The following is a 23788-nucleotide window of genomic DNA, read 5'->3' as shown; positions in this document are numbered from 1 at the left end:
TGCCCGGCCCCCCGTGCGGCGCCGAAGGAGAGAAACGGAGCGCCTGGCTGCCATGCTTGTACGGGCACCGCTGCCGCAGATGGAAAAGCACATCGCACGCGGCGCAGCAAACAGCAAAATGGAGTAGCACAGCTTCTAATCGGGCTCAATTTTATTTTTGCAGTGCTTTCATAGCACAGCCTTAAAACATCTTTCGCATGATACCAGCTACAAAGGTTCCAGCACATTGCAGGACAGGATTCCTCCTCAGGAAGCAGGAGCTCAGATAGGGTTTGGAACTAGAAAGGTGTGCTTCAGTTCCAAGCATTCTGTGAGGTCGAAAGTTTACAACGTGTCCCGGCCGCGTTTGGTGATGACAGCCACAGACTGACGGTGCAGCTTCACCCCAAGTCCCACACGGCCCAGGGGAACACCGAGCCCTCTGCAGTGAGGCTCTGCCCTGGGCTGACTGATGTGCACGGCCCTAGAGAGACCAACCCCAGCGAGAATGGCAGGGCCGGATACAGTCGTTGAGGTGATAGATTTGACTAATTGCTTTAAAAATCACCTGAAATTACCACCAACACCAAGTGGGCAGTGGTGGGACTTGAGTACAGCTCAGGAATAAAGGAATAAATAATGGAGAAGAGCTACCCCCACTAGCTATTTTTCAAGGCACACATTTTTCGGTAATTCAAAGATTTATAAGCATACCAGAAAAGCTGTCCAGAAGATGATCAGCCCAAAGTCCCTCTTACAAAGATACAAATCAAAGGGTTTCAATTCATAAACTTCGTATTTAAACAGCGCAGGAAAAGGGAGCATCAGTAACAAAAACTCAAGTTACCATTAAGGAGATAACAGTCACAAAATATCTGGTCTTGGAAAAGTGTGATACCACAAGCACATGAGATCAGGGTGCAAGCTTGAGTTTTAGGAAAGAGAGGCAAAAAGCTGCCATGCTTGAATACAGTTGACATGACTTTTTTAGTCACGACTTTGAACTTTAGCTTTTCCTTACTGAAAAGGCAATTTCTCAGAAAAAAGACTATTTAGAAACACCACACAGTTTCTAGCTGTCGGCCATTCCACAGTTAGATTCTTGAAGTGCCCTTTACTCTCCATCAGCAGTGGGGGTGGGAAAAGATGAAGACCATTTCCCTTACAGGTAAAAAAAAAAAAAATCCCATCAGAAGGGAAAGGAAACAATCCCAGATGAGGCCTTTGTCACAAAAAGAAACACAAAGCCTAGAGAACATATATCGAGTCCCAGCACAGCTTTAGAAGTGGTAGAGGCATTGACACGAGCACTCAGGGCCTCTCCCAAAGCTGGGGCTGCACCAGGACTCTCCTGTGTGCCGACAGCCATGCAGCAGCCACAACACTTCCAACAGCACAGACTGTTGCAGCGATGCCTTATTTCAGCTCACTGCATTCTGATTTAAGTTCTTAATATAGCAGCAGTGTGAGGACACTGGGATTTGAAAGAAAAAAACGTTTCTCATGTTCTGTGTGCAAGTCTCAAGCTGTGTTTATGTGGTCACTGAATTATGTCTGACAGAACATTATGTCTGTGACTCTCACAGAAACAAGGAACTTAGGAAAATAATACTGAAACAAAATGAACTTAGAGTGATTTAAACACGTGTTATTCTTCCTGGAAGGTACAGAAGTTAAACAGTCTGAATTGATTTGGAGAACAGACAAGAACTCTGCAGTGCTCAGTAAGACCTCCTCCACGCACAGCACTTCAGCCCTTTTGGGAAACTTCAAATTCCTTCCTCTGCTGCCACTGTCCGAGTTCTCAGTTTTTGCCAATTATCTTTGTGTTACGTATCTTAAGAGCACATCCAGTGAGACTATATATAGACTGTCTGCTCAATTCATCTGTGCCAAAAAAGAACCATTATGTTATTTTCAATTACAATTACCATTGCCTGAATTTGAATTTGCAACAGTAAATGTAAGGCTAGACAATTCTTTCCAGTCCTCCGGGAATGCTTTTACTGAAAATTACTTATTAAGGAAACAGAACTTGAGTTTATAAGCATTTTTGGTTGGTTGCTCTATGTTACTATTCCATGAGATATGCGTTTCATTTATAATACTTAAGCTACAAACTGATTTTAAATTAATTTGTTCTCAGATTACAGTTCTCATTTTGTAACTTTACTGTGCTCTGATTTTTTTTTTCCCCACATTCAAAATACACATGTAGAACCAAGGCAAGTAGTAACTGGCAAGAAGTATTCTTGTTCCTCTACAGAGAAGATCCTTAAAACGTATCACACAAAAAATACCCTCAACATACAGCACAAACCTTGAGTAGTTAATAATTAACCATAACGTGGCATGTAACAGACATCTGAATGCTGTGGCACAACAAATACTTATTTAAATCTTTCCACTTGTTTATCTTCATAAGGAGTTAAAAACAAGCCACGTAGCAATGATAAATTCCTTATCTGTGCAGCTGTGGAGTCAATGTTTTGCAGGCTGCAGAGGCCAAAGCAGCAGCCACCACCATCCGTCTCACCACTTCTGAGCAGGAAGGGGCCAACAGCCCCTCTTCCTTTACTGTACTTCATACCTCAGACTAGCAGTTTTTAAATTGCAGCATAGACAGACGCTCTAGGGACGAGGATAAGCAAACAAATTCGGTTTAAGATACCTGCTTTGATAACAGTCTTATCTGCGTGATTAAATAACCGATGAAGATCCCTTACATCTCTTTAGCATCTGCTTGCTTAGGCTGCACACTGACTAGATCAGGGCACTATTTCCCACCCTTGAAGTGTCTCCAAGACCTTTGTCTTTCAATGCTGTCAACCTCTCTGTCTTGCTTACTCTAAAACTACTCAAATAAATCAGTGCCAGAAGAGCCCATCAAGCATTTAACTTGAGCCACATCATCTTTTCTTCCACTGCCGTAATTTTCCTCAATTGTGTTAGAACAACTTTTATAGCCCAAACCTTGCAGCTGAGCTTTTCTGTACCTATAAATCTCTTCTCTTATTAGGCCATGATCTGACACTTCTTTCAATCACAGACAATTTGCCTTTTCATTGTCTTCCATACTTGTCATATTATCTTCTATCTCACCCCTTACAGGTAGAACATAAAAAAATTACTCCCTCATATTCACTCATAAGCAATCCATTAGAAACCAAGAGCAAGTTACACTACACTAGGAGTTAGGCAGGTAATGCAGTGAGATTTTCTTAATTCAACAGAGAAATGAAAGTGTGGACATCAAACTATGCAGGAAGATACTGGCTCCATTTTGCTATGTACCATGATAAGGGCAATAGGCTGCTTGTGACCATACAACACCAGTTGCCAAGAAATCACTTACAGAAGTTTCCTTAAAATGAGCAATGAGCCAAGAAAACAACAACAAAACCCTCCTAAGAGCTACAGCTTCCCCCTCTATCAAAGGCAACCCACCTGAGGAGCAGCAGAAAGAAGAGCCAGCTTGCCCCTTTTTTCATATCCTCATCCCAATAGCCCCACTGAAGTGCTTCAATCTGCTCAGGTTAAACAAAGCCGACAAGGGACTATTTCAGCTTTTATACATCTGAGTTTTAGTACAAACTTACATGAAACTGTCTTCGTATGTCCTCATTACCTGCATACCAAAGTATATCAAAAGAAGCAAGTATTGCGTGCACTAAATCATACACATCTACAAATGATACAATCTATACTGTGAACTTACTTTATAGTGAGTAAAAGGAAGATTTTCTAAAGACACTTAACTGGTTAGTGCACAGCAAAAACAAACAAAAGAAAATAATTCCTACTGCAGGAATAGCTTCAGATGTAAATGACATTCTGTGCTTTCATTATCAGGAAAAAAATGGGGTATGACAGGTTATAATAAAAAATAGGCTTTCTGGCAGAGACCTTTATCTGCAACTTTCAGATTTGTATTTTAAGAGAAAACATTTTATTCTCATTAGTAACAACCCCTGCTCCACACACACGTAATTGTTCTAACAGTCTCCAGGAAGCAGGGTCCGACTGCCCTACTTGAGGCAAGATGTGAAGTCCTATACTTGGAACAGAGCAGCCCCAAAAACCAAGCATGCTCCTGACTGAATGAGAGCAGCTCTGCAGAGAAGGACCTCAGGGTCACAGCGGACAAACTGATGATAAGTCAGCAGTGCAACCTCACAGCGAGTGAAGGCTAATGAATACTGCACAGTATTGACAGGAGCATGGCCAGCAGATGCAGAAAATGACACTTCTCTCTCTTCAGCACTCATGAAATCACACTGGCAGTACTGCGCACAGCTTTGGGCCCCTAGCACAAGACACACTGAGGCAGGCGAGGCTGCAAAGGCCACCAAGATGGCTGGAGACTGAGGGAGCCAGGTCTGCTCAGCCTGGAGAAAAGGGCAATACAATTCCTATTTTCAGCTACAAAATGGGCACTGAAGGGAACATGGAGCCAGACACCTCTTGGTGGCACCCAAAGGACAAGAGGCCTGCTTTGTGGCACAGGGAGTTCCTATTAGGTAAGTGGCAGAAGTGGGGGAGTGTTCTTAATTAGGACAGTCAAGCAAAGGAAAGGTCCCCCCACAGCTGTGAGATTTTCACCCCTTTGAGCACGACCTATCAGACCCTAGACAAAGCCTTGCCTCGAGCACAGGGATGGACCTGGGAACCCCCAGAGAGCCTTTCAATCACGATCAGCCAGCAATTCAATGGAGCACCCTCAAAATGAAAGCATGAAAGTTTTTCTTTTAAAATGCTTCAAACTATTATTAATGCCCTTTACCGGGCTAAAATTATATTTATCCTCAGCATACAGCACATATTATTAACATTGAGATTAAAATCCACACTGCGCAGCCCTACCCCCTAATCCACCCAGCTGCTACATTCCAGCCCTGCCAACCCCCAGGACAACTTGTACAACGGCTCCACTTCCTCAGGACTTCTGAACTTCTGAAGGCCAGGCCCACTGCCCTAGATACTCCCCAGCTGTCCACACACCCTCACTCGTTTCATTAGCAGGCATCACATCACACATTTAATTGAACTTCTGAAAAGAAACAGCAACAATGGGACTTTCTGGCAGTGCAGCTGCTTAAAACTCATTTCTCACATCCTCTTGCTTGCACTTGGCCAAATATCGTGTGTCAGAATTCTGTAAAATCAATTTTCAAGTTATCCATCCAGCTCCAGAGCCTGCTTTCCAGCCTCACAGACTGAAGTCTAACAAGCTGAGCAAATCTTGTCTTTGCAGTTCCTTGCTTAACACCATGGGGAAAATTCTGTCAAAATCTAGATGGTTATGCTAATGGTGGAGGAGGGATAAAAAGTCCCTTTTCAAAAATCAGCACAACAAAATGCTTTTCTTAAAAAAGTAGATAGAAAAAGAAGTGTCTGAGGGCATCCTGTACACAGAAACAAAACCACAGCTTTTGATACATGGAAGTACATATAAAACCTTCATGAATCTATGACAGTTTCTGAAAATAGTTTCAGTATCGTACAGCTTAAAAATCTCTATCACAAATATTTTAAAAGATTTTCAGTAAATACAAAATTACTCTAGATAATACTTCAGTATAAAAATATTTTATTAGGTTCATTACTTCACTGAAATCAAATTCACCCAGATGCAGAATTACAAGGAAGAATGTAAACTGGGAGACTTGATTCTCAGAAATAGCAATCAAATCACAAAGATGGAGCAGCATCCTTTCAAGACTGATTTCTACAGTAAAAAGCCAAAATACCAAATTTGTCGTAAATGAATCTGAAACAGTTCCCTCCATGACAAGCCTCAAGAAGTAACAGGTCCAAGTGCTGAAAGTAATCTACACACTTATCACACACTTTCCTTGGGAAGCTTGCCATAAGTGCCTGTGCAAAGCTACAAACAGGTAAAGGCAAACAGCAAATACCAGCATCCCATCACTGCTTAATTCCCTCAAAATACCTTAAGCCTCCCTGCCTTAATCTGGCACATAACTGAGAATATTCCTTAAATTACTTTGTCATGCAATTGTAGTTTTCTGCCAGGATACATGAAGATTTCTAACAATGACAGTGGTGCTTTTTGCTGATCTCAGGACTGCAAGAGCACTTATCATCACTGCTAACATCTGAACTCAAAATATGCTGTGCATTTTTATGCTGATGTGACCTCCACATTGCATCATCCCAGAAGTATAAAATACTGAACATTAAAAACCCTAATATTAACATGAAAGCAAAACTGCTTTTCTCAATACATTTTAGTATATTTTTGGAAAACATTTTTCGATAAAGAAACCTTAAAGTTCCTTGATGTTTCAAGTAGGGTTTTTGCCTAATGTCTCCTGATATGCAATGAATCTTCTCAAATTCATCTTCACGTTGTCAAGAACACAAAGCTGATCTGTACTATATTGTCCCTTGCCTTCTTTTCGTATCTGAAAAACCAAAAAACACATACTTTCATTAATGGAGAAGCTTTTCCTATCAGGTCCCCAGAAGCTGGTAACATTTAGAGGTTCTGTAACAAGCCATGCTGTGCATGTGTTCTGACAACACCAATGCGTTCATGTGTGCACATTCACCACTAGCAAATATTTCTGCAAGTCACTTCACTCCAGTACATTTCTGCTTAAAACTAGGCTACAATTGGATCCTATTTCACTCCTAAATCTAAAACATGCACTTACTAACTGCTTTCCATATTAAAGATCTTACACAGCTAACTGATCAAATGACTGTAGTCCTGTCAAATATCCATACATGCTTAGTGATAGGACTATGAAAGTCACTCCTCAGACTTCATCCAACTAAGAAATAATGCACTGAAAGCCATTCTCTATTTAAGTCAAAGCTACACTTAAAATTACAGCTTACGATTTTAGCTGTACAGTTCTTGGAAATACAGGATAATTAACCAACAACAGAAGAAAAATCCACATGCAACTACTGCAAGTTAAAACCAGGAGATGTGAATGTAAATTCTGAAGGGACTTCTCCTTCCCAACAAATTAGCTGCTCTTTTCCAGAGACATCTGAAGGATTATTTCCACAAGAGTTTCAGAAAAAATAATCATTTGCACATCATAGATGTTGCAATGCAATGCTGTTACCTTAATGATTCTGTAAACTGCAAGGTGAGTGCATTTGGTTTCTCTAAAGCAGAATAGCATGAATTTAATTATTTGCTTTCATTTTTTTCCCCATCATCTCATAAAGTCACACATTTCTGCTTAATTATCTCTCCTAGCAGCCTAAATCACAAACCTGAACCCACGCAGCAAGCTGAGACACCAAGCTGGCTGCATCTGATGCCTACCCTCATTTTGAACACTGGTTGAAATTCTTTCAGTGCTGGAAGCAACTTCATCTGCACTGCTGCTTTTTCTGCTTCTTTACCATCTGCAAATACATCAAAAAGGGCATCCAAGGCTTCCCCTGCTACCACAAGCGAAGACTCCTTCATAGCCACCTCAAGAAGAAATTTTCCGATCATCTAAATACAAGAAAGACAAATTGAGTTTTCAAACGCTGCATAAGAAAATTTTTAAAAGTATCAAAGTTTCAGGCTTGCCACACAAAGGCCTTCTCACCTTTAGTGTTTCAGCTGTATCCTGTGCTTTGGCCAAGACGCTGCCAGAAATTCCAAGGATGCTCACTACGTTCACTCTCACACTGGCATTGCTGCTGTGAATACTTGCTTCACATAAAGCCAGGAGCTGCTCAGGAGTCATACACTGATCAGCAAGGGAGGAGAAAGAAAGGGAAAAAAAAGAGATATGTATTAACATTTCCAGAGAAACTTTAAAATATGAAATGTAAGTAATGTGCTTCTACACAACACTCAGACAAATCTGTAATAGGAAAACAGAAATTCCTATATTATGAAGGGTACATGGATTCTTGGAAGTCTAATCAGTAAGAGAACAGTTAAACTTTCCCATTCAAATTCATAAGGTGTTTCTTTCAGAACTTAACTAAAGCTTTATGAAGTTGAAGGAAAAAAGTTCTGAGCCAAAAGGGATTTTCACAAATCTACGCAGCTCATTAGCTATCCAGCTCGTTACAACTTATAGAAGCTCGTATTTCAGTTTATAGCCAGAAAGGACCAGCAGCCCACCTAGTATTACATCTTGTATAACAAATCACTAGGCTTCATTTCTATATTTAGCTCATGCCCAACGCTGGATATTTAATTCAAGTCCAACAAACATTCTAGAAAGTCCAGCTTCAACTGGGTGACATCAGGAAATAAAGAATCCATACGTCCAGGTGGTGTTAGCAGACAATGTACTTGTCATTCTAACCATCTCACCCAAAGTTTTTATTGCTATTTTAATTTTTAAACATTTCACCTGTTTATACAGCAAAGCATTCCTGTAAGGTCTGTGAACCTACTGGAACATTTGAGCTTGATACCTCTTACCTGGGATATGTTCTTCGATGCCATTGTTTGTAGGAGAGCCCTCAAAGCACTGGTTATGGCTTCCAAGAATTCTGCATCTTCAGGGAGTTCTGTTAAAGAATTGCACCCAAAGCCAAAAGTTAAATGAGCAGATAAGGATACAAAATGCATGAATTCCTTAATCCTTAACTTTTTCCTTCAGGTTCTACCAAAACCAGGAAAAACTAGATTTTCAGTAACTGATCTTTGTAGTTGCAACCACAGTGATTTTTTAGATTCAGTAGTAATTCTATCTGAAAATTAGATATATTGTTCTTCCATGGCACTTATTTTCACAGAATTGTTTGTGTGAAGGAACCCTCAAAGGCCATCTAGTCCAACTCCCCTGCAATTACAGGGATACCTACAGCTCCATGAGGTGCTCAGAGCCCCATGCATTCCAACCCTGAGTGTCTCCAGCGATGGAGCACCCACCACTTCCCTGGGCAACCTGTGCCAGTGCTTCACTCTTCTCTTAAAAACATTTTTCTTGTATCAAATCTAAAACTTGTGCAGAGCAGAGGGGCAGGATCACCTCCCGTGCCCTGCTGGCCACTCTTCTTTTGATGCAGCCCAGGATGCAGTTGGCTTTCTGGCCTGTAAGGGAACACTGCTGGTTCACGTCCCGCTTGACATCCACCCAAGTCCTTTTCCGCAGGACTGTGTTCCACCCTTCCACCCTCCAGCCTGTACTGATACAGGGGCTGCTGTGACTCAGGTGCAAGACCGTGCACTTGGGTTTGTTGAACCTCATGGGGTTTACTTGGACCCACTGCTGGAGTCTATCCAGGTTTCTCTGATGGCATCCCACCCCTTGGGCAGGTCAGCTGCACCACACAGCTCGGTGTCACCCACACCCTTACTGAAGGTGCAGAGTGTGTTTCAGGACATCCTGATTAAGATGCTTGTTAAGACTGTTCTGATACCGCAGTCAGAATAGAAGCCTGAAAACCATGTGTCACGTGGCCATATTACAGGAACTGAGAAAATTACAGAAGCTGACTGAGTTCTTTAACTCCTTTCTTCTAAATAGGCTTTTTTAGACACTCAGAACACTGGGCTCTTTCCAACTCATGTAAAGAGCATGCTTTCCAGTGGTTTAACAACCTTTCAGAAATGTACAAATCAAACAGTGCATTTATTCCTGTTAACTACAAATTCATCAGTAGGAGCCATCACCTTCAGTGCACGTTCTGCTTCTTCAAAGCTTTTTATTTTTTCTTTAAGGTGTTGCAATTTTCTGGACTATTCCAGAAGCAGAAGCTCTTGCTAACTTAATATGCATCTCCACCTCTCCCACCTAAGCACCTCGATCCTTATTTCCTTTCTTCAACTTGTAAACCACAAAATTCCTTCTAAGCACTTGGTGACTTATCAGCTCTAACAGCTTCCATTAGTTAGCATCTAATTACTAACAAAATATTTAAACTAATTGCAGACCCTCTGTCTTCAGCTTGTCATTTCTCCAGTTTCACTTAAGAACGTCCTGACTATTCCAACTATAATGTGAAATCTTGCGTATGTTTTACATTTATTGTCATTTCCTGCATTTTGTTTTTTTCAAGCACTGTAATCATATCACATGCTTTTAATATGACATTTAAAAATATTTTAGTATGACATTTAGAAGGAAAAAAAAGTGTGTTTTGCAGGCAGATGCATCCTCAAACAACAATGCAGCATCACACTACACAACAAATAAGGACTGCATACACCATATTTGTGGTTACAAATGAAGTCACTTGAAGGAAGGGAGGAAAACTGATCAAGCTTTTAAAAGACAAGAAATGACAAAGGCTATGCCTATGCTAGACTTCAGATCCATCTTAGGAAATACATTTTCTGTCAGTTTTGAGATTTGGCAGGTTCCTTCAGTCTCTAAGAATATCCTGATTTACTGAGGAGCCATGTCACTGACCTTAAAAACACATTAGTAGAACAGTTTGAATGAAGCAGCTTACCAGGGAACCAGATCACTGAGTTGGAACCAGTTGTTTATTTAAAGTCTTGGTTCAGCTTCTCTACTATTAGTAACAGAAATCATATAGTAAGTGGTCCAGCAGTACTATGTGAATGACTATGATCTGATCTAAGGGACTGCAAGAGGTAGCTGGAAATGCTAACTGCCATGTACCTGCACTAGGCTATCCAGTGTGGATACTAGCAGATCTACAGGGAAACCATCACAGTATCTCTATGAAATAACATGTCTTGGATGAATTGCAGTGGATACATGATAGTATTCACCAGGATATATTTGATATTCTAAACCAGCATCATTTTTAGCAAAACTAAATTATCCAGTTTATTGACTTCTCCATTCAAACTGAACCACCATCATAACATGAAGTCGTTTTCTTACGCACATTTCCTTACTATAAAAATGGTTCCAATAAAGCTGTGCAATCACATGCATAACGCATGTCCTGGAGACAAGAAGGCTGCCATCTTTCCTACTGCAGTATGCACATGCATTCTGGAGATCTTTGCAACAGCCACTTTCACCATCATTTCAAAAAATTCCTAGAAAAAATGATGTGACAGACTGTCCTGGATACTCTTCCCCCCCCATGAGCGTTTCCACATTGAAAGGGAAAAGGTCCCATCTTTCCCATGACACAGCAGATTGATGAACAACTGCTATTATCACTAATATATTCAAGCAAACAGTTTTGGTCTCACAGCAAGGGAAGATTCATCCGCTAACTTCGTGATTTTCTTCTTGCACACATAGACATAATGCAGTCTTGCATTAGAAGTGTAATTGCTCAAGATTCAATTTGAGTAAACACACTATACCACTGTACACTGCTCTATCAGCATGTTTCTGATACTCAGTATCTTATTTTGAAAGATTAATGCAATACAATTATTAATAAAATGGCAATAAAACCTAATATGCATAGTGGCTACTTTAGACCTATATGATAAGCCAGCAAGCCTCTAAACACCTTACCTGTTTTAGAAAAGATCAGCTGTGAGAGATGTTGTGCAAGTGACTGAAGTGCTGAGGCTCCTCCAAGGCAATCCACATCTGACACCAACAAAATGCTATGAAGACAGGTTAAGGCTCTACACTGCACTGTGTTCAGTCTGAAACGAAAACAAAAAGTGCACTTAGCAGACCTTTGTAAATAAACGCAGAAATGCAGAGAAAGATCTTGAATTAAGTAAGGATGTGATCTGGTGTGCGGTTTACCCAAAGATCTGCATCTCTTCATTGAAAATGAAGCATCAGATCTGCCATTTTCCAGATCTTACAAGTAACCCAAAGATGAACAGTCCTTCTAAGAGCTCTAAAACTGAGTATATATGAAAAGTAGTAAGAGAGACAATGAAATTCCTACTTTTTAATTAACGGTTTCCAAGACGGATTGTGCATACAGATGTCTAGAGCAACACTGTTCGGAAAAGCAGTTTTTTCAAGAATCTGGGGAGGGGAAAAAAAAAGGTTTAGCAAGAAAGCTTTTGTTTTTCTTCTCTACAGCATGGGGATGGGAAGATTGAATTTTCAGCTTAATGTCAAACAGATACCTCAAGTAAATGTATTTCATACTTGACTGTCCTCAGAGCTTTGAGGGTAACAAGCACTCACATGCTAAAAATGCTAGAATCTTCCTCAGTCACTCAAAAACGAGCAATCAAACACAGGTTTAGCACAGCTTTTCTTAAGTATCTAACTGTACTGTGCATCAGGTGATCTTCTAGATCTCTACTATTCTTTCTCATTTTTTTTAAATCTCTCTTCTCACAAACTGTTACAGAATTCTCAGATGACTGCAAATTTAAAATACCTCAACATGAAGCTCACACTGCCTGCTACTGAGTACAAAAAGCCCTGAAAGTTTTCACCTCAAGTGAATGCTGAATCACACTAATAATTGGGTTGAGATCAGGGATTTTGTATTTACAACCCTATATAGCAATGACCAAAACAATTCTGGAACAAGAACAATTTAATTTTTGTCAGTGTCAGATATTGTACTTCAGACAGCACGTATTAAATAGGGTAAAAGAGGAACGTGCATTTTTTCAGTGCTGACTATTGTCATTCACACAGGTTACTTCCAGTTCCCTCAGCTAACATGAACATTTGGCAGCCAAGCTTCTAATTAAGCTTCCCTTTCTTTTTGCAGGTCACCTCTTTCACAACCAAATCAAGAAATAACCTTTGTATTTTGAAAAAGCCAAATTAATTATAACACAACAAAATGGCCAAAAACCAAACAAGAAACAACAAAGCACAAAGGTTCTCAAAGAATCTTCTATTCCAACTTACATTATTCAGACAAAGACAACCCATGAAATGCTGCTACATCTCCAGGAGAAAACAAAAACCAAAATAACAAAAAAGCTAAACTGTCTTTAAATGAATTTCATCTTCTCCAAGTGGAGTGGAGAGATTAGTTTGCCTAACTTAGGAGAGAAACTGGAAACAAATGAGAGAACGTAGCACATATTGGAAACAAAAGAAAATACCTTCTTTGGAATGAGGTTGTTCAGAAATGCTGAGTGAACCTCAGCAGAGAGGCACAGGGGTGACATCAGCAGCCCACTGCCCTCACTGTATGAGTTTTCCATAAACAGGTCACTTTCATCACTGCTGGAGAGCTCTTCCCACTCATCATCAGAGGGATCTGAAAGCAAAAAGAAAAGTTTGTAAATGTGACCCCACTACTGAATTATACCTGGCTCCAGTTCTTGGTTTAAGTCTTAAGTTCCAGTGCCCTAATGAAATCCACGTAGCCCAAGAACCATTAAGCCACAGTTACAAACGTGGTACCACTTTTGTTTAAACTGTGACACTAAAATATTATTTATTTTATATTCACTCCTCTTCTGAAGGAGATTCTCCAAACACAGACACCTCATCGTCAGGTGTTAACTATGCTTTACCTAAAGATATCAGATAAGGCAAAAAAGAAGCATTTCTTGAGAAACATTAAACATTTACTAAGATTGTAACTTGGACTGCACCAATTTGCTTTTTGAGATAGATTCAACCATGCACACACATTCGTTTAACCTTTGTAATACCTGTAATCAGATTAAGGCAACTGTTCTAAGAATGCTTAAGTCATAGAAAGACCTCTTCTGACTGGGCACTAATGGGGTTGGATGAAGGTGGTGCTGTTCTCACAGAAAGCTAGTGAAAAGGAAATCATGACAACAAAGCCAGCCAAAGCAATCTAAATCAACCTCTGACAGCTTTTTCAGACAACATATTTTAAGTAAATTAGAAGTACAAATATGTAAGTTAAACTGGGTTGATATTTTCTGTGGGAACAGCTGTGGGGAGAGGTGTTGAAGTAAGGATATCAGTGGGCACAGCTACAACAAAGTAAATAATGTGTCCGTGGCAAAAAGTAGCCTGGGCCTGATGAGCACAAGTCCATCACTTACATTTAACCCGGTATTCCTACATCCACATCCATTTACAGTAAGCTATCTAATGTTTCAGATCTGGTTACATTTTAACCAGTGCACAATTGGTGTTTACACAAATTCCAAGTCTACCAGTAGGAATGATCCTCCTCACTGAGGGATGAAATTTCTGCCTCTGTTAAAAGGTCAGGATTTTTAACTAACGTGACAAAATTATACATATTAATATCTACCTTCATGTAATTTTGTTTGACAAAAGACTAATGTGTCATCTAGTCCCTATGGAGACTAGTGTGGTAGCCATGCACTTCTGTGGCAAAAAGTAAAGTCATTCACTTAAAATACATTCATTTACTCTCTTATTGTACTTCACCTCCATTGAGCACCTGCATTCAATAACTTCTAAGACTTTATTTAAAAGGTGATGACTACTGTTCACATGATGCAAAGTAGCTTGTTAGGCTGTGACCACCTGATCACATGGTCATTATTTTGCTTATGGTAACACCCAGATAATTCCACCCCTACGATGCACTGGTGTTACTACTTTCTGCATGAGAAAACACGTCATCTTTCACGTTCTACCAACAAGGCCCTGCCTCAGTGCAAGAGCAAACATGCAGATAAAGCTGACACCTCCTTCTCAATACGTTTCTTGCAGATGGAAGCGGTTTTTTGGGTTTTTTTTTAGAAGCAGCATCTTAAAGCAAAGAAGGAAAAAATCTCTGAAAATTAAATGACCACTGTGCTAGCTGACCTAGCAGTTCAGCAACAAAAACTACAGCAGCGGTATCACAGCTCAGAGAGCAGAAACTGGATCACCCACAACTAAGATCAGGTTTCTTGTAATGTTCTCGGAAATACAGCAGCACTTCCTATGGCAATCCTATCCTAACTAGGGCTGGCAACCTGTGAACTCTGGACAACAATGCTGATTCCTGACTGCTTCCTCCATGCCTGCTAAGGATGAGAGTACTGTTTCTCCTCCCAGATGCCAGCCAGTACTCAGTTAAAAAAAACACCTATTTGCCAACCTGGCTATTTCCCTTAGTTGTGTGGCAAACCGAATGTTTTCATCAAGCCAGCATAATGGCAAAAGCTATTTCAGTCATCAAATAACCTGAAAATTAAATCAACAGCTGCCTCTGGATTCCTCTTAATTTCTACTGACTACAGTTTTCTCTGCCCATGTATGGGTGAAGTTCTGCAGTGAAATACAACACAGTCAACTTTACCTTACACTGAGCGAATGGTAGAATATGCAACTTATCTACAAGAGATTTTCCAATTAAAGGGGAGAGCTTATGAATTACAGCTCATTAGATGAGAAACACAGTTACAAAAAAAGCTTCACATATAAGGTGAAGAATTTCCTTCTGCCATAAAAGAAAAAAATCCCTAATGCGAATACCTGGCTATTACTCTGCATTTTGTTAGGATGTGAAAAGATTTACCTACAAAGACATCTCCTATATGAGTACTTTTACATCAGCCTCACAAATTGTGTTAGTGACTAGAATTGATAGTTTTCTTGTTTTTAAACAGAATCTGTGAATCACTTATTTGTCTCCCCATGGATTTGAAGAAAAGCCATCAACATGTTGATTATCAGAGTTCAAAAAAGATCTCCTGTATCTTTTTCCTACTCCCCCTCCAGCATTTTTCTTTAAAAAAAAAAAAAAGCAGCTGATCATGGCAGCGCTCTCAACAGTCTACATCTGCACTGCTGCTGCTAGAGTTTCATGCAAAAGCCACCTCTACTTCTTCTGCCACACAGGTAGTATTAAATGTAAGATATGCAGTAATTTAATCAAAACTAGAAGAATTCTCTCCTTAAAAAAAATAGACACCCCATTGCTGTAACAGGATTCACCTCAATATTGTATCAGATTAACACTCAGACTGCGCTCTAACTGAATCAAAGAACTTGTTGCGGGACTGTTTTAGGAAATATATCTTTGGCACAAGCACTCAGAACAAAGCCTTCCCTTTAAATCATACGGTACGTGCAGTAACATGCAAAAATGTGTAAGTAGTAGAAGCTATTTAAGTGACAAAAATACTTAAATAAGTAATAGAATTAATTACTGTGATTCTCAGCCAGATGAGGGCATCAGGCAGGAATGGCAATTCTATGCAAATTCCCCTTAAAGGCTAAGATCACCAAATGGCAAACTAAACATGACTTATCCCAGAAACAAAAGCCACGCCACCACTTGCAATGGAGGGGAAGATTCCTACAAACCTTCGCTGCAGCACATATTAACAATGATTTCCAGAGCAGTCTGCTGAGCCATCAATAAGGCTGTCACTTCTTTCAGCTCCCATTTATCAGACTAAAGAAAAAAAAGATGCAAAATTTAATTCTGGAAAACAACATATCAGTGGAATTTACAGCATCTAGACTGCCAGTGAGAAATACAACCCAGCCATTCCTCTTCTTACCCCTCAGCAAAGCTTTGAAAAAACATTAAGATCTATCTGCCTATCATCTCTCTGACTGATATTTCAGATGACCATCTCTACTAGGGATGAAACGTTACTTTTAAAAATTTCATCTGAACTAAAGTTGTAATGGAAAAGATTACTAATATGTCACCTAAAGTCCTAGCAGAAATATTTATTTCTACTTTATTTTTCACAAACAGAACAGTGAATGCATTTGTTATCTCTCTGCAATCTCCACCGAACACTTAAAGCCATTAAACATCACACTCACCTTATGCAGGACTCAGGACTTCCTGCACTAGCTAGAGGTAAAAGAGTCAGATAAGCCTACACTTCCCACTAGCCAACAAAATGGAAATGTGCTTTCCTTATGTGTTGCTCAACTTAACCACATTTGAACAACCTGTGCTGAAATTCTCCATGCTCAGCTCTGAAGTCTTAACTAAAACAGACAAGCCATTTGGGAGTTGAGATTAGTGACTGTAGCAGCTAGTTACTCTGGCAAACACTACACAGCAACAGGCATGCAAAGGCACAAAGCTCCCAGAGCCAGCCAGCCGCACTTACTGGAAGCAGGTCTGAGATGTCATGTTCTCCACCGCCTTTTCCTTTAGATATTTCTTCCATGCCATCATCTTCACTTATAGCACAGTTGTTTGTAACATCAATCACGTTTTCCTCAGTTTCTGCCTCTGCAGCAGCTTTTAATCTGTTTTTTTCAGCTTCATTCATACGAATAATTGTTTCACCAGCATCTATTGCTAATGATTCCGAGAAAATCTTCAGGATTGCATTAACCATGCTTCCCAGGCTGCCTGGTGGAATGGTTTCCTTGATATTCCAGATGGTGCCTATATATGAAATGTTGAAACACGAAAATGCATTAAATTGTCAAATCCCAGCTCTGTTAGAGCCGTATGTTCTGTGAAGACACGGCCTCCATGAGTTACAATAGTTACGGCTTGTATTTCTGTACGAGTCCACAAGTCTTTTCTCCGCAGATTTGCATTTCTTTTGTAGCACTCCATACACTGCTATGTAATAACTGCCCAATATTCACGCCTGAAGCTCAGGGAAATTCCAGTATGTAAGAATGCACACAGTATTTATAAGAAGTTATGTTGACACTTTTACCTTTAGGAAAAAAAATTCTAATCCACAAGATAATTATTTCTGAGGATTCTCAAAATTAAACTCATTTATTGCACTCCAGTACTAAAAGTCACCATGGTTGAGCAGTTGAGGTACAGAGAACAAGGGAGAAAATCTGAAGTAAAAAAACCCCGTACTTGAGGTAAGATCAAAACAATTCCTGTACTACTTATTACTGACTCATTTGACTTGTGAAAAGCAAACAAACATTTAAAGTGGATGACCAGAGTAACAAACTCAGAATCAAGCATTGGAGACGATTCTTTACAGACATGTAGGTCTGCATTTCACTTCAGTACAAACACAATCCTGAGAGGAAGAAATAACTTCATGAACCAACTCTGCAAGCACTGCTTACAGCTAATGTCAGCACATCATCACAAGTGGATGTGAAGGTGAGAAGAGGAAGCCTTCCAGCCCTCTCACCCTCCTTTACCTCTTGTGCCACCCAGAACAACAGAAGGACTGCCTCAGACACCCTACCTGCTATCAGTGTTCTCAAAAGGATGTGCTTCATTGTGCTCTCTGGACACAGCATCACTGTTTCCAAGACTTGCTGCATAGAGGCATTGAATGAAGAAAGGAGATCTGGATTATCTTCTGTCACTGCCTGTAAGCAATTTGCTGCAGCAAAGGAAAAAAGCAATAATTAATTAACAAATCCAATAGTAAATTTCAGTCTCCTAACAAGAAAGCACTGCATTCCCAAAAGTTGGAATAATTAAACACGGGAAAAATACGCAATGCAGCTTCATACTGTAGCAGCATGACACCATCCTTCACAATTTGTGGCTGAGGTTAACAGACATACTTCAGCAAACATGCTGCAGGCAGGGCAGTGAGGAGAGTGCTGTCGGACACAGAACTTGTATCAATTTCAGCTACATGAAATCCAATTTCTGCGCCATATACTGATTAAGGAAAATACAAAAAAAAAAGTGCTGCAAGCACAGACACCACTGAGACTATATAAGACCATAATTACAGTGCTACTAATAAAAATGCATTCACAGTGATAGCAGCCACTTAATTTTTTGTTTTGTTTCCAGATAGACCATTTACTTTGATCTACTGAAAAAAATAAAAATAAAAAATACACCTCCCTCAAGCACTTTCTTTCCACAGACCTTTTCCACCCATGTAACCATCAAGGCTCCATTCCACTTTTGGATTTCTGAACACTGTATTGTTCAGAAAGGAATTCAAAGTTTTCTATCCAGTGTGCAGTTTAAGCAACACTAAGGCAGGTTCATTATGCAGTGCATTTGACATCAGTGTTACATTCAGACAGTAAAGAAAAAAAACAAATCTTCAGATCCCACCTCCTCTTTTTACAACTTACCTACTGAAATAGCCAGATCCACATTCGTGGAAAATTTCTTAATGTAATGCAGCACAGCCTCCAGACACCCTTCTTTATTGAATATGGATACTGCTGTACTGTTGCATTCACTAATGCATAAAAAAAAAAAAAGATCAATTAAAACACTTTTCCCAGGGGAAAGTAATTCTAACAAAATTTTAAGTAACACATACTTGGTATTTCTCACATTTATAGTTTTAAGACCTACTTAAGAATGACATATTAGCCAAAGAGCTCATCACGGTGATGGCCAACCCTACAAAACACAAGAAAAGGGGCTGGGATACCCAGGATACCTCTGAGGAAAGCTGCCCTGTGACAGCTGCTTCCTCACACACATTATTCAGGAGTTTATCAGGCTAAGTACATCCTTCTTTGAGCAGAGACAGCCTGAACACAGCAGGCAGCACGCAGCCATGGGCCCCGGCCAGCCCACGTGGATGACTTCACCCTCACATCCCGACTGAGACTGGGCTGCTGCCCCTCCTATCACTGCAGTCATTTACTCTGCAAAATGACATCTGCCTGACATCCAGAAAGGTACACCAAAACAGTGTTAAACGTGTCATTTCTTTCTGTTATCAACTGTGGAATTCATATCTCTTCAAGTTTTCACAGCTACTTCAATTTTTCAACTAAAATATTAAACAAGACAAATTCTAACTAAAGGAGGCACAGGACCTAACTACCTACAGTGCTATTCAGAAATCCACTTGTGAAAATACTGCCTGGGCATCAAAGCCAGCCCCAGTTTGATCAGCACCACACTTAGCAGTGATGCCAGCAGTTCATGGTCAGAGCCACAGGGTTCAATGCACACAAAAGGGATTTAGAGCACACTTAATGACTGCAGTTCCTCTTAAAAAGCACTGGTGTCTACAAAAGCTGTCATTAAAAAAAAAACCACTAAAAATTGTCCACATAGTTCATGCAAGGTGCTGAGCAAGCAGTTCCTGCACCACTTTCAACCCCTCAAAAACACATTTTACAGATAAGGCCTCAAGTCAGCATCCAATCAGACAGGGAACTCCTTTGCAATACTGCAATGTACAAAACAAGATTCTCTATGGACCAGAGATGTGCAGCTGTTACAAAATGAAGAGAAAACAAAATTCCCGGAGAACTTTCAGAAGAGATTTTCATTTAAATATGCATTTACTCTCCATTTACTTAGTGGTTCCAGAGCCAATTACTCACTGAGCTACTCATATTCTCACATAATTATGCAGATCTATGAGTGCTTCAGTCACTACGGGGCAGTTTGTTCCAACACTTAATACTAACTTTTGGAAAGACCTGCAGATGGAGTAAGCTGTAGGAAAAGCAAAGCAAAGCTCAAACATCTGCCCCCTGTATTTATAGCAGGCATTGACAAGGCTGCACGCAGCACCACCCAACTCAAAGTGTACAAGTGTCTTCACAGAGTCTATGACAGAACTTTCACAAAACAGCACCCCAACTGAGGATGATCAATGCAAGAAACTAAAGACCACCTTCATGTATTTTTAAATTCCTTCACTTACGAGCTGATCTGCTATCATGGATTACTTTTGTATTTCAGATGTGGACCTGCCATACGACTACGAATGTCACACACAGCAGCTGCAGGCAGAAATCAGGTGGGCAACTGAGCACAGCTGCTTGTGCAAGGACAGCAGCTTCCTTTCTGCCTCAGCCACCGTGCTCTTTCAGCAGCAATTTCATTTAGCTTTTCTAAGAGGCCAGTGCTAATGCAGAACTCACCACACATTCCACAGCAAGTTGATAGCCTCGTTGGCTATATCTTCAATGTAATTTTTGTTCATCTCTCTGCGTTTCTTCGGGGAGAGCTGGTTAGCATCTAGTCCATTGCTACACTACAACCAAATTAGTAAAATGGAGTTGAAAACAAGCCAAGAGAAAAGCCAAGACTTAAACCGTTCAAAGCAGAGGGAATTGAGAAATCTCTCATCAAATGTTTAATATCAGAAAACCAGACTAGCTTTCTGTTCACTGTGCAAACTGGGTCACAGCGGGATTGAATGATTGATTTGTTTTCTCCTGTAGAAACAGACTCCTACAGTAGTAGCTTTGTATTCAGACTTCACGAACACTTTTTTTTTTTTTAATAAAGAAATGCTTAACAATTTTAGAACCTGAAAAGCCATTTCTTGCTAATAGAGCTTGTACGCAATTTTCAGCAGTTCTAATCACAAAGACTCATTCAGCTATACATCTTGCTGTGCTCTACAGTAATACTATTGCTGGTATTTAAAATACACAGAAAACATACAGAAAATGATGGTATTGCTCAAAGTTGCTCATACAAAGACAGCAGCTGACAGAACTCAATGCAGTGTCCAAACTGCACTGCAAACCTGGACCAAAAACCAGTGCTAAGTACACACTGCTTTACAAAAGCAGTAACTACTCAACTCTAATCTAAGCTTTCATTAAGATAAACTGTTCACCAAAAAACCTCACTACAATAAATATGTGCAAAATATCCTGACAGACCGAACAGGCTACTCTTAAATGACATTCCTGACCCCAAATCTCCAGCCTGCTTAAGAAAAAACCAACGCAGGCAACACACCTTACCATGGACCCAAATTGCCAGCTCAGGAAGCACATAATTTTGTAGTGTTTTAGATTTACATATATCAAGAGTTGTAGTACTGTAGGTTTACTAACAAATCCTAATGATGAAAAAGCAATATATTCTGTATCACGTGGGAGATACTCAAAACGTACAGCAGTTAATACTCCTAAAGATAAGGAGAGGCTATTAGATCTGAAACACTCTTCTAAAAACTTCTCACAAATATCTATCTTAAAAATGCTACAAAAAATGGAACTGCTTTGGAATGAAAGATATGTAAAGGGCCAGATCAGTTTAAAAACAGACCAAGAATAAACACACCTCTTTGAGAAGTGCCACAAGGGGTGTCATGACGTCCTGGGTCACCATGTCATCACAAACTTCAAATCCTCCGCAAGCACTCAGATTTCTAGGACAAATACATTTGTTTGGATCAGATAGACTTTCTAGAAGCGTTTAATAACATATATTTTTTACCACACCAGGAGTCCCTCACTGTAGTGCCAAACGCAGACCGGAGCTTACCGGAGGGCACCCGCCGCCGTCTCACGCACAGCCAAGCTGTGGTCCAGCAGCATGGGGCCCAGGCAGCGGACGACGTCCCTCTGCAGGAAGGCCGGGATGACGTGCTGCTGCTGCAGCAGCCGTGAGATGCTGGCACAGGCGTACTCCCTCACCTCGGCGCTGGGGTGCTGCAGCTGCAGAGACACAGAGTCAGGGGAGCGGGCACACAGCTGGTCTGGTGTGGATGTGGCCTTTTGGCTCCAGATCACAGTTCTGAGGTAAATCGAGGGCCTTCAGCTCCTGAGCAAGTTTATAAATCTCTGCCTGAGTTATGAGGTCATCTCTAAGAGCAGACAAACCCTGTTCCAGGTGTGTAATGAGAAGGCACTGGCTCAGGCACAGACTTGATGCCAGCTGGCACCAGTAGGACCTCTGACTTATGTTGCTAAAAACACATGCAGAAGTGTGGGGGGGAAACATTGCCAGAAACAATGCCATAAAAAATGACATCACGAAGAAAAGCTGAAGAAGCCAAAGCTGCACATGTGCATTAGGCTAGAGATATCTGCCTTGGGACAACTGGAGCAGCCCTGCTCAGTGCTCACAGCCCTGCTGCCAGGTGGGTGTCAGGGCTGCACTCCATGGAATGACCCAGCGGCTGCAAGGGGCACAGCGATGGCTGAGATGCAACAGAGAAGATAACACCTGCCAAACAGCAGCGTGGAAAAGCTGTGCATTCCCTCAGGAAAACCAATTGGATCTCTCAGCTCTCTCACCCTGCCGTGGGTGTATCGGTGTACTTTTTTAAAATAGTGGATAGGTCAGTCCAGAGAAATAATCAAGCAGCACTATGTCGCTTGAGTGAAGTGAACAAAGGGACTTACTCACCTAAAAGAAAAAGGGCTTTTACTTTCAACACTAAACCAACCCACATAAGAAGTTTCCAACTATGCTTTCCATGTGTAACGCTTAAATCCCAAACTAATGAGTGGTGGACGATCGGCTGACCCCAGCCACACCCAGCACTGCGTCTCGATGCCCGCAGCACGCCGGCCGACCAGACAGACAGACAGCAGTCGCGCACAGGGCAGGGCGCGGAGCACCGGCAGGGCCGGGCCGCCTTCCCGTGCCGCGTGCGGGACAGGGCCGGGAGGGGGCGGCGGCGGAGGGCGGCCCAGCCCCGGGCACTCGGGAGGCTCCGGGCCGTCAGCCGGACGGCGGCGGGCAGCGCCGAGCCCTCGCCTCCCTCTTCCCACCGCCCCTCGCTCCACAGCCCCAGCGCGGCCTCCGCCGCCCCTCCGGCCCGGGCCCTCCCCCCGCTCCCGCCCGCACCTTCTGCAGCAGCTCCGCCGCCGGCTCCTCCTCGGGGCCGCCCTCCTCCTCGCGGCGCCGCTCGGGGCCGGTCGGGGAGAAGGGGACCCTCCGGAACCGCCGCGCGCGGCTCTTGCCCATGGCTCCGCGGCACCGCGCCGCTCGGCGCCGGCGCACCCACGTGTGAGACGCGGCGCAGGCGCAGCGCCGCCCGGGAGCCGCCTCCGATAAGGAGCCGCCTCCGATAGGGAGTCGCGCCGCAGCGGCACGCGGCCCAGGAGCGGCCGGACTGGCGGCCTGGAACGCGCCGGGTGCCGACCGAAACGGTCCGACCGAAACGGTCCGACCGAAACGGTCCGACCGAAACGGTCCGACCGAAACGGTCCGACCGAAACGGTCCGCCCGGCAGCAGGGCGGCAACGGACGGCAACGGACGGCAGCCGGGATTCGTGCTGCTCCCCGTTCTCTCCCGATCTGCGCTTGCGCGGTACAAAGAAGATAACGTCCGTTTATACAAAGCGTTTATTTTATACACATTTACCTACAAAATATACAACGGTTAAAAACGATGGACGGGCGGAAGAACTGCCGGAAGGATCGCAGAGGACCGACGTTGATGCCCTAACGGTCA

General features: G+C 41.8%; 1 protein-coding gene across 1 annotated transcript; it reads right to left on the bottom strand.

The window, feature by feature from the left end:
• Window positions 1–108: 108 nt before the first annotated feature.
• Window positions 109–23339, bottom strand: HEATR3 (HEAT repeat containing 3). The gene is made up of 15 exons (XM_048958364.1): window positions 23179–23339; window positions 21868–22040; window positions 21664–21751; window positions 20505–20617; window positions 18741–18850; window positions 17882–18022; window positions 16814–17097; window positions 16044–16134; window positions 12893–13050; window positions 11761–11843; window positions 11370–11506; window positions 8396–8484; window positions 7563–7706; window positions 7289–7465; window positions 109–6407 (listed from the first exon to the last, which is right to left on the bottom strand). Exons 1-15 carry the CDS (start codon window positions 23296–23298, stop codon window positions 6288–6290), a joined length of 2028 nt encoding a protein of 675 aa, XP_048814321.1. The 5' UTR covers window positions 23299–23339; the 3' UTR covers window positions 109–6287.
• Between the last annotated feature and the right edge of the window lie 449 nt (window positions 23340–23788).

Source organism: Lagopus muta, chromosome 12, assembly GCF_023343835.1.
Source record: "Lagopus muta isolate bLagMut1 chromosome 12, bLagMut1 primary, whole genome shotgun sequence".
Classification (NCBI taxonomy): domain Eukaryota; kingdom Metazoa; phylum Chordata; class Aves; order Galliformes; family Phasianidae; genus Lagopus; species Lagopus muta.
This window is presented reverse-complemented; position numbering and strand designations above follow the sequence as displayed.